General features: G+C 55.9%; 2 protein-coding genes across 2 annotated transcripts in view; both read right to left on the bottom strand.

The window, feature by feature from the left end:
• The window catches only part of WNT10A (Wnt family member 10A), a 15,256-nt gene extending 11,916 nt beyond the window's left edge, over nt 1-3,340 (bottom strand). The window contains exons 1-2 of the mRNA XM_004376324.3: nt 2,783-3,340; nt 1,261-1,523 (exon numbers count right to left, since the gene is read on the bottom strand). Of these exons, the coding sequence (XP_004376381.1) occupies nt 1,261-1,523; nt 2,783-2,895 (376 nt within the window). The 5' untranslated portion in view covers nt 2,896-3,340. The remainder of the gene's footprint in view (nt 1-1,260; nt 1,524-2,782) is intronic.
• Nucleotides 3,341-10,179: 6,839 nt separating this feature from the next.
• The window catches only part of WNT6 (Wnt family member 6), a 14,999-nt gene continuing 8,944 nt past the window's right edge, over nt 10,180-16,234 (bottom strand). The window contains 3 exon segments of the mRNA XM_004376388.2: nt 10,180-10,891; nt 12,450-12,784; nt 13,008-13,229. Coding sequence (XP_004376445.1) covers nt 10,430-10,891; nt 12,450-12,784; nt 13,008-13,229 — 1,019 coding nt within the window. The 3' untranslated portion in view covers nt 10,180-10,429.

Here is a 16,234-nt window from a genome sequence, read left to right as displayed (position 1 = left end):
CTGCGCGGCCCGCGGGGATTAGTTCGCGGCTGCATGCCGCCACACGCGGCGGGCTGGGCTCGGCAGGGTAGAAACAGCGCCCCGGGCGCGCGGGGGAGGGAGGAGGGAGGAGGGAGAGCGCGGGGGCGGGGCGGGCAGCCCCGGCTGGGCTGGGGTGCTGGCAGGACGTATGACTTGGGGGCCCAGGGGTCCCGGTTAAAAGGAAAAGGCTCCAGCTTTCTGAGCTCTTTCTGAAGTTGGGGTACTTTGGCGTCTGACTCTCTGAGAGGCCTCGGGCCCCAAGGCACAGCGTACATGGGCACCCCTCCTCCTCCACTGTCAGCTGAAGATTGGACTATTTCCAATAAGCCAGTGTCCATGGGGTCCCCATACTGTCCCACTGAGGCAGCTGAGAAGTGGAGAGATGGGTACCCAGCTAGGCCCATCCAGGGGGCAGGGCCTCCATCTTTTCCCAAAGACCCGTGTCAAGGCCTAAGATACCAGGCCAGGGGGCGACTGTGAATGGAGAAGAATGTTAAAGCCTCCTGCCATTTCTAGTCTGAGCCACTCTAGGGATTGTTGGGGTGGGCCCTGGGTCACCCAGAAGTCAGGTGTTTCGGGTGGGGGACAGAGAGTGGGCTGGAGCTCCTTTGAGCTGAGAGGGGAAGAGCTATTGGCAGGGCTGTCAGGCACACAGGCACTGCCGCACACACCCAGTGCCTCTGAATCAGAACGGGTTCTCAGGGGCGGCGAGGATGACACAGAGGCTGGTGGTGTACCCTGCCGGGAAGAGCTTCTGCAGAAGCACAAATATTTTACCTGCCCAGGCGTCCCCCACCCGCACCATTTGGCAGAAAGTCTCCAGTCCCCCTCCCCTCTCCATGATGATGCTGGGTACTTTATCACAGGCTTTCTGTCCTAAATGCTGTTTGCTAACTAAATAGAGGGTAAATTGAGGCAGGTGACAGATATGCATATTTCCTGGGCCTGAGATATGAGGTGTCAGGGATGGGACGGGTGAACCCAGGAGTTCTGCGCTCTCGGGCATGGAACTTTCCATCTTCAGCCCACACAGTCCAGTCTAGAGCCATGTCTGCCCCACAAGCCTGGTCCCTGGGGCCTCTCTGAAATCAGAATGGGCAAGAAGGTGACATAGCTGGCAGATGGGCACGTGGGGAGGCTGCCAGCTTGAGGGAGTGAGTTAAGGGATGACTGACAGACAGGTCTGGGGTGGGCGTGCTGGATGGGGCGGGCAGAAGGGCAGTGATGAGGGGCAGCTACCTCTGCTGAAGATGGGGCTCTCATAGGGGATCTTGTTGCGTGTCTCAAGACTAGAGCAGTTCCAGCGCTGGTCCCGGAACTGGTGCTGGCACTCATGGATGGCAATCTGGATGCCCTGGATGGCTGAGGCAGCCACATCAGGGTGGCGTACACACACCTCCATCTGCCGCCTGCTCAGGCCAGGCAATGTCAGGCACACAGTGTTGGCGTTGAGCACAGGCTCTGGAGGCAGACGGAGTCCCAGGATGTCGTTGGGTGCTGACCTGCAGAGGGTGGGTGGTGATTGGAGGTAGGAGGACCTGGAGGGGGGCAGTGGGAGGCAAAGTTACCTGGCCCCATCCACCTGGCCCCATCTGATAACATATACACTGTCCCATAGGCCAAAACTCCCCTCTGTTCTATCCCCTGCTTCTGAAGACTGGCCCATCAGTGCACTTCTAGAGCATTCTCCTTTTCTTACCTTCTCACTATCACCCCCTCCAACACAACCTGCCCAGGCACACACCCACATAGATCATCAACTCAAACTCATTGCCTTCCAGTCGATTCCGACTCATAGCAACCCTACAGGACAGAGTAGAACTGCCCTATAGGGTTTCCAAGGAGTGGCTGGGGGATTCAAACTGCCGACCTTTTGGTTAGCAGCCGAGCTCTCAACCACTGTGCCACCAGGGCTCCCACCACCACCACCACAGATAAACATGTGCAAATGCACATACGTCTTGATGCCGCATGCCGTGTCCCCCAGGAGTCTACTCCCAAAGTCATGTTTTCAGTCACATTCACGAAGACACACTTGTGCACACACTGTGGTGGACACACAGGCCCAGGAACACTTACAGACATGCACACTTCATCGGACATAGTTACAGACACACATATGCAAACAAGACACTCACATCTACATCCATGTTCCTTTTAACATCCATTGACCCATGAGCTCTCACATTCTCCCACCCACCCTGACCCACACAGACTGCAGACTGCTGTTTAACAGCACAGCTTGCTGGGCTTACTTGATCATACACACACACACACACACACACACACACACACACACACACACACACGAGAGCCCTCCCTCCGCATTGCAGTCTCTCAGTGCCCCACCTGGGCTGCCCTCTTACAGCCCCCAATCCCTGCGCCTCTTTGGGGGTGAGCTTCAAGGTGGGGTAAGGCATTTGAGCTTCCTTCTGGGGGCAGGGGTGCATTCCCCCAGCATGGCAGGGACCCTGGGCTGGCACTTGCCCCACCACCACACACACACCTTCAAACTCATTGCTTTCCACACTCCTAATTGCCATTATTCTCCTGGACATTGCCCTGTCTCCCTGGACTGCTCATTCTGTCACCAGCCCAACCCCCTCCTATGAGGGCACAGTCTCTTGTTGGGCACCAGCACTAACCTGGGCCCTGTCCTTTGCTCCTTGCAGGGCTCCGTGCCTCAGCGGGAGCGCCAGAGGCCCCTTCTCCCTGGGGGTCCCAGGTCCCCGGGAAGGCGGGGCATGAGGCGAGGGCTCACCTGGGCACCGCGGCAGCCAGCAGCAGGAGGAAGAACAGGAGCGCGCAGAGTGCGGGCCGCGGCTGGGGCCGGGGTCGGAGCCGCAGCCAAGGGCTAGGGTGGGCGCTGCCCATGGCGCGCGGGCCTGGGCGGGCCAGGGGTTGGGGGGCTCACAGCCCGGCGGGGCGGGTGAGCCCTGGACGGCGGCGCATGATCTGCCGGGGTCGGGCGGCTGTGACACACAGCTTCGACTCGACTCGGGTCACGGCTCCGGGAGCAGACGGCGCCCGCTTCCCGGCTCCATGGTGCAGCGCCCCCGGGCACCGCCCTCGGGGCGGGGGGAGCGGGCGGGCGCACGAGGCACCTCCTGGCACAGGGGTCCGGGGAATTTCCCGAGGCCCCTCTGCGACAACTCCTGGTGCCTCCCGAGGATAAGGGGGGCCCGGAGGTGCAGTGGGCTGGGGACGCGAGACTGAGGTGCCAGGCACCCCCCAACGCAGCACCGAGAGCCTGCGCTTCCGAGGGCAAGCGCGGCGGCCGGGGCGGGGGGGCGGGAGGGCTGGGGCGGCGCCTTCTGTGCCAGGCCCCACCGCCCGGAGAATGAGTGACTGTCCCGTCCAGAAGAGCTCCGCCGCCGCCTTCCTCCCCCCACCCCCTCCTTAGTGTCTCAGGGCTCTACTCCACGTGACGTCACGGCTAGGGGTGGAGGCGTGTACGCGTCCCGAGGCCACTCTGTCCGCTCAGGACTAGGGGTGGGAGCGGCCGACCGAAGACCTGCCTGGGAGTGGGGTGAGCGGAAAGGTGTTGGGGTCCGTGCGCGCGTGCACGGGAAGGTGTCTGTGCGCGGGGCGCCCTGGGCTCCAGACCCGGACATGTTCGTGTGGGAAGGCGTGTATTATTGGGAGGTGTGTGTACCTGGCGGAGACGCAGCTGCTGGGGCGCCCCCCGCCCCCCGCCGCCGCCAATACACACACCTGCAGGGGCTGGAGGGGAGTGGCCGGCCCCTCTGCTTTGCCTACCCCATCTCAGGAGGGACTTCCCGGGACTAGTTTCGGAGGCAGGTGTGGGGTCCCACAAAGGAGTTTGAGAGCCTCTGGCTCCTGCCCTCCTTCCCTGTGTGACCTTAAATAGGTGGCTCCTGCTCCTGGAGCCAGCCTCTGCTCCTTTGTGAAATGAGGTTAATGAGGCCCCCCTCACCTAGTCCTGGGAGCAATGAAGGCTGCCAAGATTGACCTCCAGTAAATGCCTGTTTGAGAGGGAGCGCCCAGAGGGGTGGCACAGCCCACGAGGAAGTGTTAGAGAGCCTTTTTAATCCTGGAAGAGGGCTTTGAGGTCATCTCATTTAGCCCCCTTTTATTTCACAAGAAAACATTGAGGCTCAGGGAGGGTCATGACTTACTCAAGGTCACACAGCAAATTAACGGAAGAGATGGACCCAAACCAGGTTCTGACTCCCAGCCCAGCAGCAGCCCAAAAGCTGAGTACTGTTTGCCCAAGCCCCAGATTTTCTGGGTCCCTGCCCTACCCCTGCCCTGCCCCTGACCTGACCCCACCTGCACATGGTTCCCTCAGTGGTCCCCAACACCCAGGCCACTCCTCCCTGGGATCCCTTCCTGTTGCCCACCCCAACTGAACATAGATGACTGTGCAGGGCCTGACGGCCAGAAGGCTGGGGGAAAGAGGCTCTCACTTTTTTCTGGTTCTAACCTAGGCCCTGAGAGTGAATCCTGATCCTGCCGTGGCCTCAGCATTCTCCTCTGTAAAATGGGCATGAGATCCACCACCCCCCGCCACACACAGACACACACACTCCCAGCCCCACTGTCCCTTCTCTCGGAAGAGAGCCCCTCCTGGTGTGGGGAAAGAACTACCTGAGCCTCTGGGCTCAGAGACAAAAGGGGCCCATTCCTGGAATTGCCCATCCCTGGGGGATTGGAGGGGGAGGGCTTCAGACTGTCAGGTGGTGGGGTGGCCGGAGCAACAGGCAGACTGATGGAGTCCTCCCCCTCCCTTCCCCCATCTCTGCCAGCAGCCTCCGCAGCTGTCAGGAATTAAGGACTTGAGGCTGCTGGGGGTGTGGGGGGGTGGGAGCAGTGGGGGGAGCAGTCTGGCTGGACAGCAGGAAAACAGCCGGGGGCAGGAAGCAGTCTGCGTCAGCCAGAACCTTGTCTGACCCTGGCCGCCCCCTGCCCCCCCACCATACTGCAAGGACAGGGACTGCTTGGGAAGGGGATGGACAGGGCAGGATGACACTCAACAAAGAAAGGAGGTATGAGCTCAGGGCAGGAGAAGGTACCTGCAAGGACAAACCAGGCTGGGGAGTCATATTCCCATTGGCTGTTGGGGAAACTGAGACCCAGAAAGGATTAGGAACAGGCTCAGCGTGACACAGGAACGGGTTCGTAATCTAGGACAAAGGCCTTGCACCAGCATGTCCCATGCTTGATGCAGCATACGGATCCCCTTCCTTCCTTCCTTATTTACTTCCTTCCTTTCTTTCTTCCTTATTTCCTTCCTTCCTTTCTGGGTAGGCCATTATGGAAAATAAGGATTCCAGGACCCATGCTGCTGGATCAGCGTTTCCAGAGCCAAGACCTGGGAGTCTGCATTTCTAACCAGTACCCCATGTGATTTTGGTGAGGCTTACTTGGTTGAGGGGCTGATATTTTTCCTTTGGACGGCCTCTGATGAGGAAGGGTCTTTTGCTCTCCTACTCTGCACTGTTGGTGAACTACAGAGGTGCAAAGGAGAGGGAAAGAGTCTTTCTTTGAAAACTCTAGAAGGCAAATAGCTTCCCAAGGCTTGTGCTCTAGCACGGTTCTCGCCTGATGTCTAGAAGTGCCCAAGCCTGGAAACTTCTCTTCTCCTTAGTCCAGGGAAGGGAGGGCATGTGTAGACACAGGGACTTGGCATGGGTGTAGATGAGGCCCAGAGAGTGTCAGTACCTGGGGCTCTCAGCCCTATATGACCCACGCCATGGCCAAGCCTCTATCAGCAGCCTCCAGGCCCCGCCCTGGCTTTGCCCCGGGCCCTGGCCCTCAGCCCAGCCCCAGCCCCCGCAGCCTCCGCTGCCTGAGACCACAATTACAGGGGCCACCAGGGGTGGGGGAGAGCACCAGGGATGAAAGGCAGCTTGGAGAATGGTTCCAGCTGTGGAGGCTCTGGAGGAGGTTACAGGGAGGGAGGGCTGGGGGAGACACCAGGGTGAGAACAGGTGGGAACCTCATGGCCCCAGCCCAGCCCAGGCTCAACCCTGAGGTTCACCTGGAGAAGTTTGTCTTGGTGACAAAGAGAAGGAAAGGGCCCCAGGCAGATTTGGGGGCTTTTCATCCTCTTGCCCAGGCTTTAGGGACCACCGCCCCTCTGCAAGGTAAGGGGAATAGCCTGCTGCTTCAGTCTCCCCAAACTCCTGATATGTTTGGCCATTGAAGGGGGAAAAAGAGTTCTTGAGCCCTCAGCCTGAGGCCAATCCCAGGCCCTCCACCCTGGCCTCCCCACCCATCTGCCTTTGTTTCTGCTGTTCCTGATGTGGTCATGCACACATCTGGGGGCACCTCTGTGCTTTTCCCCCATCTACCCAGTCCCACATGTCCTCCACCACTCAGCCAGCGGGGGACCTTGATGGCTCAGGCTCTGGGGCTGAGCAGCTGGGTGAGCAAAGGCGGGGTGATGGGGGTGGGGGTGGTGGAGGCACTTCTGAACTCCTCTTCCATCCCGCTTCCCAGGCAGCAGTGCAAGAGTGCAGCACTGAGCTTAAAGAGGACCAGGCCAATGGTCAACATGTCAGCACGTCCTGGGCGGGAACTGTCCTCTCACCCCTCACAAAAGGCAGTTCTTCCCCTGCTGGGCTCTGCCACAGAAGATGGACCACTAACATGTGACTAGCAGTTTACAGATTCTAGTACACATGTTCTAAGAGGCTACCAGGCACCCCCGTTTTGTGATAGGCAAACTGAGGCTTGGAGAGATTAAGTGACTTGATCAAGTTCAAGCTAGCAAATTAGGCCTCTTTTCACTGTACCATGATCCTTCCTCTGAATTTCTTTTAGCCTTCTGAGGGTGGTGTTGGTTCATGCCACTGCCTCAGTTTCCCTCTCTGGCATCACAGAGGAGGGTGCCCAGTGTGTGTGCTCACACACACACAGACACACACACACCCAAACACACACACACACCTGGGACCTGGCAGTAGAGACTGGGAGGCAGGCATCCCAGTTCTAGGCCTGGGCCAGGCCAGAGATCCCAGAAAGTCTGGAACCCTAGAAGTCTGACCCAAGCTGTCCGTAGGCCTCCCTGCTTCCCTTCAGCCCTGCCCCGTCCTGCCACCACTGTCTTGAGTTCCCCAGACGTCCTGCAGGTTCAGCTGCTTCCTGTTAATAGGCAAGATGGGCTCTGGGCGCCCTCTGGTGGTCTATGATTGACAAGCAGGAGATAAGAATGAAAAGCATCGTACCCAGTGAAGAACTCTGGGGAAGGCAAAGCTGCGTGTACAAACCCTGCCCTTGGGGAGCTTTATTTCTCCTCCATGTGGCCCACAATGCCAGTTTCACTCTCCCCCTTGGTAATTCAGCATGCCCCCTTTGGGTCAAAAGGCTGTGATGCCAAACTGTGTGACATTTTCCTGAAGCCCCGGCATTTGACCTGAGCTCTCTCCCTTGGCTGGAAGGGAACCCCAGATGCCCCTTCCTTCCCATAGCCTGACCCCCTCCTCACACATGCTTCACTCTAGGGCCCCTACATCACAGAAGTGAATGTACTGTGGTGGGCTCCGGAAGCCATGGTCAGAGCCTGTCAGATGGAGGATGAGTTCCCTTCCTTCTGTTTCATTTAAAGAACTTGCACGCCTCCCTGCGGCCCCATTCCGGGTGGTCCTGGGGGGCTGCCAATCCCAATCATGGTAGTGCATCTCCCTGGACACGATTATGGGTTCAAGCATAGGCAAGTGGCCCAAGCTAGACAATCAGAGTCCTTGGAACTTGTGCTGGAGATGACTGGGAATGCTGTTCTTCCTTTTGGATTGCTGGCTTTAAGAATGGAGGTATAGGGCTGCCATATGAGAAAAGTCTGCAGCAAGAGTGAATGAGGACAATATGCAAAGACAGGCAGAGATAAGCAGAAGCAACAGGTGAAGGGTGAGGGAGACAAAGAGAGACAGAGAAAGCTATGACATCAATTAAGCCCCTGAGTTCAGCTGTGCCTGCGTGCAGACTTACCCCTGTACTTTGCCAGTATAAGATTCATTAATTCCCTTTCAGCCTAGGCTGGTTCCCACTGGGTATCTTCATTTGCAATCAAGCCCTGCCTGGTACCTGCAAGCATCAGCTCTCTATCCCCATTCCCACAGTATCTACTATTTATTAAACATAAATTTGACACATAGATTACTATGTGTCAAATGCTGTGCTAAATGCTTTCCATATCTCCCCCCACCACCACCACCACCAACACCACAAAAAAAATCCTCCCAGCAATTCTATAAGGGCGTGGGATGGGTTATGATGGCTGCAAGAACTTTGGCACTTCTCCCATTGAGAGGTGGAGTCTACCTTCCTTCCCCTTAAATTTTGGCTGGCTCTGTGACCTCTTTCAATCAACAGAATCTGGTAGTGATGGCTGTATAACTGCCAAGGCTGCACCTTAAGAGACATGCAGCTTCTACCTTCAAGCTGGGCACAGTCCCTCTTGAAAACCAGACTATGTAAGAAGTCCAACACCCTTGAGGCCACCATGCATGAAGAAGCCCAGGCTAGACACATGGAGAGAACAAGGATGCTGGAGGAGCTCTGAGGCACCAGACATGAAAGCGAAGCCTCTTGGACTGTCCAGCCCAGCCCAGCCACCAGCTTAATGCAGCCAGGTGGCTGTCCCTAGCCAGGCCACACGGAGCAGAACCACCCAGCTGAGTTCTGACAAACGCTTGACCTAGAGGACCACGAAAAATAACCATTGCTGTTTTAAACTACTTTGGGGTTGTTTGTTATGCAGCAAGTAAAACAGGGTGATATCCCCATTGTATAGGTAAATAAACTGAGGCTAACTTGGTACATTGTGAACTTCTAAGCAGCAGCTTCAAGCTAGGGGTGCCTGGATCTAAAGCTCACGCTTTGTCCTACATACCTTGATGTGGGAGTCATTCCCCACTGTAGGAAAGAAAATTGGGGGTTCTGAATCCCAGTCGTTGGGCTAACCCCTCCCCCTTATCTCTAGAGGAAGATGGAGATGGGCGGTTCAGCCCTGGAGAGCCCAGAACCCTGAACTCTGCCTCTCTATCCCCTCACCCTCATCATCAGCTTCCTGAGAGGAACCAAAGAGAAGGAAAGGTGAGTGGGTACCAAGAGGAACCTTAGGACAACCTTGCTTCCCAAGGATGATTAGAAATGCTCTTCTGGGCAAGTCTGCATTGTTAACAGGAGTGAAGTTAGTTTTAACTGTAAAAAAGTCTACTGTTGATAATATATTTTCATCACATTCTACAGTTTTATAAAGTGCTTTGCTTTAACCCTCTGGGCTTGGGTGGCCCCCAAATCCACCCTCGACAAATCTATAGAGACAGCAAAAAAGTCAGTGCTTGCCAGGGGTTCAAGGGAGAGAGAGGGGGAGGAGAGATGAATAGGTGGAACACAGATTTTTAGAGCAGTGAAATGATTCTGTATGATACTGTAATGGTGAATACATGATTTTATGCATTTTTCTAAACCCACAGAACTGCACAACACAAAGGGTAAACCCTACTGTAAACTTTGGGCTTTTGTTAATAATAATGGATCAGTATTGGTTCCTTAATTGTACAAACCTACCACACGAATGCAAGGTATTAATAATAGGGAAAGTGTGTGCAAGTGTATTGGAACTCACTGTACTTTCTATGCAATTTTTCTGTAAACCAAAAACTTCTCTAGAAAATAGTCTATTATTTTTTTAAGTCCACCCTAGGATTCCCTAGGGGACACAGAAACAGAAGGGCAGATAAAGGTGTTACAATCCCCTAGAAATGAAGGTGAAGGCTGGCCTGAGACAGAAGCTTTTGGTCCCCTTTTCCCAGGCCTTTTCACTGTCCTTTAAAGGATTGATAGTTCTTCCGCACTCAAAGATTTAAGTCCTACAAGTGTGAGAAGGATGAACAAGAAGAGTGCCAAGGGAGAGAGAAATGGTTTTCAGAAAAGCCCAACCTGGTGGGGAAAGATGGGGACCAAGGGTGGTGACCCCTGAGATGTTAGTGCTATCAAAACCACCTTCCCTCACACACTCCTTCCAGAACCCACAGGAGACCCAGCCCTCTGCCCAAACTCTGGGTCCAGTCGTATTGGCTTAAATATCTTTATTGATACTAACCTCACCCATCCATTCCATGCCGACAGTTCTGAGGAGCCTCGCATCCAGAAGCCTAGAGGTTGGCTCTCTGGTTTACATCTGGGAGCCAAGGGAAGGGAGGGCCTGTAGGGTCTCCCCCAGGAACCCCCAGAGCGGATCTCAGGGGCCCCTCCAGCGCCCTGATCCTTCGTGGGCAGTGTGCATCACAAGCCCCAGGTCTCACAGTCTCCAGAGGCCTGGAAGATGGACTATCACAGGGAGAGGCAGAGCGCGGGTAATGCCCCCTGCTGGAGCCCAGAGATCTTTCATGCTCCGATAGGCGGTGTCTCGGCGCCTGTTGGAGAGCGCCGCGGCGGGTCAGAGGCAGAGGCTGAGCTCTTTGCGCACGCTGCAGCGGTGGCACTGTACAACGCAGCACCAGTGGAAGCGACACAGGCAGTTCTCCTCCAGCTGCACGCTCTCCTGGCGGTGCCCGCGGCCGCAGCACAGCAGATCGCAGCCGCTGAGGTCCGGGGCACTGCTGTTACAGGCGCGGCCGCGCGTGCCTGGCGAGCCAGTGCGTCGGTTGGGAGCGCAGAAGTCCGGCGAGTCGGCGGCGTAAAGAAGGTCGGCGCGGCCGGGCGGCTTGAGTGTGCGCACGGCGGGCAGCAGGGCCTTGCCGTCGTTGGTGCCCATGACGCGCGAGGCGCCGTGGAAGCGCTCGAGCAGCCGCGCGCCCACCTCGCGGAACGGGGGTAGCTTCTGCCAGCAGGTGCGCAGCGCGCACGAGCCGGACAGGCCATGGCATTTGCACTCGGTGCGCGTGTGGCTCCGCACGGCCTACGGGGAGCAGAAGAGTAGGCGGATGGGGACAGACGGGAGGGCGCGAAGTGGCGAAAGGCCCAGAGAATGAGCAGAAGATGGGGGGCGGGGAAGTGGACGGAAAAGAAGAAAGAGGGGCCAAAAGAAAAAAAGCGCACGGTGGGGAGGAGGAGATCAAGGGAGCGAAAGCTCAGAGAGAAGGAGGAGGAGAAAGAATGATGACGATGGAGGAGTATAAGGGGGAGGGGGGTGCGGGGCAGAACATGGCGCACAGGTTCCAGGATCCAAAGCCAGGCGGTGGGAAAGAAAGCAGAATGGATGGCAGGAGTGAAAGTCTCCCTGCAGGAGGCAGAGGAGGGGGCAGCTGTCGAGGCCCAGCCCTCCTGCCAGCCTGGCCCCCTCATTCCTACCCCAAGAGCTCGGCCATCCCTCCCCAGCCCTTTGCAACAGGCCTGTGGGCCTGTCGGGACATTCCTCTCCGGGACCCTCCTCCCAGCCTGCCCAATGCCTCAGGCCCAAGCCCTAGAGGACGCGGGATATGTATGTGGGGATGTCCCTAGAGGACCCTAGAACTGAAGCTCAGAGTGCAGGAGGGTCCACTACAAACGCACTACAGAGAAGAGAACCCAGGAGTCTTGCCTCTTATTTTCTTATTTTGTCTGAAGCTGGGGGGTAAGAGCTGTACCCCCATTCGAGATTTATGGGGTCAGATGACCCAGAAAGATGGTCTCCAGAAGCTGTCTCCAGGGGCCAACCTGGTCTACAAACTTGTGTGTACCCCTTCTCCTCCCAGGCCCTCCACCCTGCAACCATCTGACCCAGGTGGGTTTCTCACCCTGAAACAAGAGTTCCTGGGGCTCTCCTCATTGCAGGGAGTAGGAGAGGCTGCCAGGGTTTGGACTGGTGAAGCCTGGCCTGGGGCTGCTGGGCAGCCAGTTGGCAAGTGACCAGATTCATCAGTTTCCCTGGCTCCACCTGACACCTTCCTACCTCCACCAGGGTCTGCTCTTTGTCTTCCACTCCTTTCCAAGGCCTTTGCCCCCTCACACCTGTCCCAGCCCCTTTCTAAGCCCCCCTCACTTCTCTTCTCCCTACCTCCAAATCCCACTCCTTTGCCCCAGCTTCTGGCCTTCCACTTATCCCACGCTTTTGCCTCCTTTCTCCGTCCCTGCACTGGCATCCAGAGCCCTACTGACCCCAAGTCTTGACCACCTGTCCTGCCTCAGAGGTCTGGTTCCCTAAAGGCCCTGTGTCCCCTCCCCACCCTGCCCACTGTAGCACAGCTCCAGGCCTCCCAGGTGACTTCCTCTTGTAGATTTGACCACCTCACTCCCCCTTCCCAATGCCCACCCTTGCGCCAGCCAGTCTTCCCAGTGTGGCCCTTGGCACATGCTCACTCCCCATGCTCATCAACATACTCCCAAATACACAACCACAGTCAGATACCCACACTTCTGTCCCACACTGCTATAAACCCACTCCTACACACCCGCGCTCTCCCACATCCACTCACACCCAGCCACCCACACATCGTCACCCGGCATGTGCGCTCCGCCACATTCCTCCCCATCCTCACCAGCCGGCCCGCCTCGTTGTTGTGCAGTTGCACCAGCGCACGGATGTCTCCGCGTCCCCGCTTGTGCTGCGCGTCCATAAAGAGCCTCGACTTCTCATCCCCGAAGTCCACGTCGTCGCCACAGCCTCCCCACTCCCAGGTGGCGCTGGCTTCGGGGGAGCCTGCGGGGACTGGGGGCCCAGGAGTGCCGGGCAGGCCGGGGGGCCGAGGCGGGGCGCGCGCGCGGGGCGCCTGGCAGCCGCACTGCAGCAGCTCGCCCGTGGAGCAGGCCTGCGTGACCGCGTGACTGGCACCAGCGGCCGTGATGGCAAACACGAACGCCGTCTCCCGGATGTCTGTGGGTGCAGAAGGGGTGTCAGCGGGCAGGGCCAGGACTGGGTGGTAGAGGGTCTGCGGTTGGCGGGACGGGATGGCGTGGGGTCGAGCGGAGCCAGAGACCGGGTCGGAGGAGGGTGTGGAGGCCCGGGCAGTCCAGGGTACCCCAAACCGCCCCCTGTCCTCGGGGGGGACCCCAGCGGGGAGAAGCCAGGCCCCTTGGAGACCCCTCCGCACACTGACCCTGCTGCAGGATGCGCCCGAAGGCCTTGCTGTGGCTGGAGCAGTTCCAGCGACGGAAGCGGAACTGGAACTGGCACTCTCGCACCCCGAGCCGGGCGCCCCGAGCCAGCTCCGCCACCACTTCCGGCTCGGCCTGGCACAACTCGGCCTGCCGCCCTGCCACTCGCCGAGCCTTCCGGCAGATGCTGATAGGGTCCATGACCAACGGGCTGCCCACGGCCCGGGCGGGGGGGGGGGCAGAGAACAGCGAGTCAGGGGTGTAACTGGAGGAAGGAGTCGGGCTCCCATCTTTTATCTGCCACTGGCATGGAAGGCGGGTCCAAGAAGTCTCCCAGCCAGAGCCCTGAGGTGTTTCTCATGGGTGGCGGAGAGGGTGCAAGAGCAGCTAAGAGCTGTGACAAGCCCCCATCCCAACTGAGATTGAGATTTTCCTGTCTGGCTCTTACCAGTCTATGTCTGTATCCACTCTTAACTAGATTCTAGACTGAAAATTGCCGTAGAGTAAGGATTTAGTCTTGTCTTTCTGGGCCCTAAGTCTGTGCACACCTTCATTGATAAATCCTTATAGGAATTTGACTCCAGATGATGGCAGCTGGTACTAGGTAGGACAAGGTTAAAATTCAGCAGGCCTAGCCCAAAAGAGAGACAAGGGAGAAATTAGCAGAAGGAAGATCAAGAAGGCTGCGGAAGAAAATAAAGCATGTGTCATAAAGAGACACCAAAGAAAAGTAGGCAGTTTCAGAGGAGGCTCTGTTCCTAGGGAACCACAAGCTGGGCATGTATCAGCTTAATAGCCCTGATGCTAAAAAGGCAGGGGCAATTCCAGGGATATGAAAAGCGTCACAGCTTCTTGGAGCTATGGGAAGTCATCCTTAGTTGCTTTTGGCCAGAGCCCCACACTCAGAACTGGCTTCCACAGCTAAGGGGGTAAAAGAGGTGAAAGGAGGCAGGAAGGACCTAGAGCAAAACCTAAAGAAAGCCATGGAATGCTGGAATGGGTAGGGAATGGAGCCTCTGAGAAAATTCATACCCTGTCTCTAGCCCAAGCTCTCCTTCTACAAAATGGGGGGGGGGGGGTTGGGCTTTGATTTCTAAGGTGAGTCCTCCCACCCTGATAATCTGTTTTCCTGAACTGGATAGCAAGAGGAAGGAGCTGGGGACTAAGTCTCTGAAGCATTGTTGTGAAGTAGGTGACACTGACCCTTCTCCTGCTCTAGGACCTGTGGGCTTTCCAGAGCAGGATACAGCAAACCAAGCCCTGCGCACTGGGGTGATGGGGGGAGAGTGGTTATACTGTTTGGCCTGGTAGGCAAGGACCTCATGAGAAGCTCACACACTTGCAGAAATTCCTTCACTCCTGGCTTTCATTGCACCTTGAGGAAAGAACTGCCATTTGGTTTCCATATACCAGAGCCCTGAAAGGTTAAGCCTGTTAGGTATTCACACCTGGATGGAACTACTGTAATCAGATTGCCCTTATTTGAACACTTCCCTGAGATCCCTGTCTTCTAGGAATGAGTGGGCAGAGGAGCCAAGGGTAATTTGAGACCACCCAAAAACCCTGCTGCAGAGGGCAGAAGACTCTGGATTGGGAGAGGTGGCACCGAGAGATAGAAAGTGGTGTTGGACGGGTGCCAAAGGTCAGGGTGGCTTACTTTTCCATTTTGCCTTAGTGCATATCCGTCGCACTGTCCCCATTTGCTGCACAGGTACAGCCTGCCCACGTATGTTCTAGCTCCACAACAATGAGATGAAATGGCCTTAAACAGCAGCAAGAGGAATTTTGGTCTTAAGTAGATCTTCTCAACAATGAGGTGTGAGATGCTTGAAGAGGAATCTCAGGAAGATGTGTAAGCTCAGCCCTTTAAGGTCTCCTAACACTGACACACACACCCTATCAGGTCATTGTCATCACCCCTGCCCAAGTAGTCCAAGAAAAAAGCTTCTCTCCTCTATGGAGAGCTTCCTTCCACTATGCTTAGGAGCCTCCTCAGCCCTGGATCCCAGCCTTAGCCTGGGAAGCCCCAATCCATTCCCAATCCTAGAAAAGTAATAGATGGAACAGTGGGGAGCGGGCCAAGGGTAGACCAAGGGTAGGGCAGTCCAAGCTGTTTTTCCCAATGGCCCAGTGACATTCATTCAAGAGTTGATAGTTGACCTCTCTGTCTCTCTCTCTCTCTCTATATATATATATGTATATGTATATCTGAAGGATCGCTGGTAGCACAGTGGTTAAGCGCTCTGCTGCTAATTGAACGGTCGGTAGTTTGAATCCACTAACCATTCCATGGGAGAAAGATGTGGCAGTCTGCTTCCGTAAAGGTTACAGCCTTGGAAATCTATGGGGCAGTTCTACTCTGTCCTATATGATCACTGAGTCAGAATCCACTCGATAGCAACAGGTTTTTTTTTTAAATGTATGTATGTATAGATAGATAGACACACATAGATTAGATAGATAGATATCTCTATCTATCTATCTATCTTTCATCCGCCTCTCCCTGTCCACCCATCCCACTTTATTACAAAAAGATTTTTGACAGCTCCCAGCATGGTTGTACAGGGGCAGCAGATAAGACTATGAGCTCATTGAGTGTTGGAACCATCTTATTTTACTTTGTCTCTCCTGGCAGATTTCTAGGTGCTTAATTAATATTTCCCTCAATTTTTATTACAAAAATTTGCATATTATGAATGATTGACATAGTAGTACAGTGAACACCATTTAATACATGTTTTTGAATGAGTGAATGAGTAGACGAATGAATGAGCCATTTAATGAGAAGGTCCTTACTTGAGCCCAGGCTTCTGTCCCCATGTTATTTTGCGACTAACTCCTAATCGGTTTCCTTGAACATTTTCTTTTCCCCCATTGGGATTCAGAGGTAGGGAAGAAGACCTCTCTGCAGCTGTCCAGCTCTCTTCTACTAACTGCTAGCTGGCTAGGACCCCACCTGGAAGTCTGGGACTCTGCAAACTCCCCCCCTCCCCATGCCTCAAAGTTCTGCAGTCCCCTCCACCCCGTCTCCCACCTCCATCCCACCCTTCCTAACTCCCTACTTTTTCAAGGTTAACTGGCCTTATCTTCTCAAGGTTACTCTGCCCCGTCTCTTTCTTCTCCCCCTTCTTCCCCTAGGAAAGAAGGAGGGGGCAGGAGCATGGAGAGAGAAAGGCAAAAGCCTCTTGACCTTGTCTGCTTCCCAGGGGCTAGAGATAGGAGTCTGAAG

The sequence above is a fragment of the Trichechus manatus genome, unplaced genomic scaffold (genome assembly GCF_000243295.1).
Source record: "Trichechus manatus latirostris isolate Lorelei unplaced genomic scaffold, TriManLat1.0 scaffold00041, whole genome shotgun sequence".
Classification (NCBI taxonomy): domain Eukaryota; kingdom Metazoa; phylum Chordata; class Mammalia; order Sirenia; family Trichechidae; genus Trichechus; species Trichechus manatus.
This window is presented reverse-complemented; position numbering and strand designations above follow the sequence as displayed.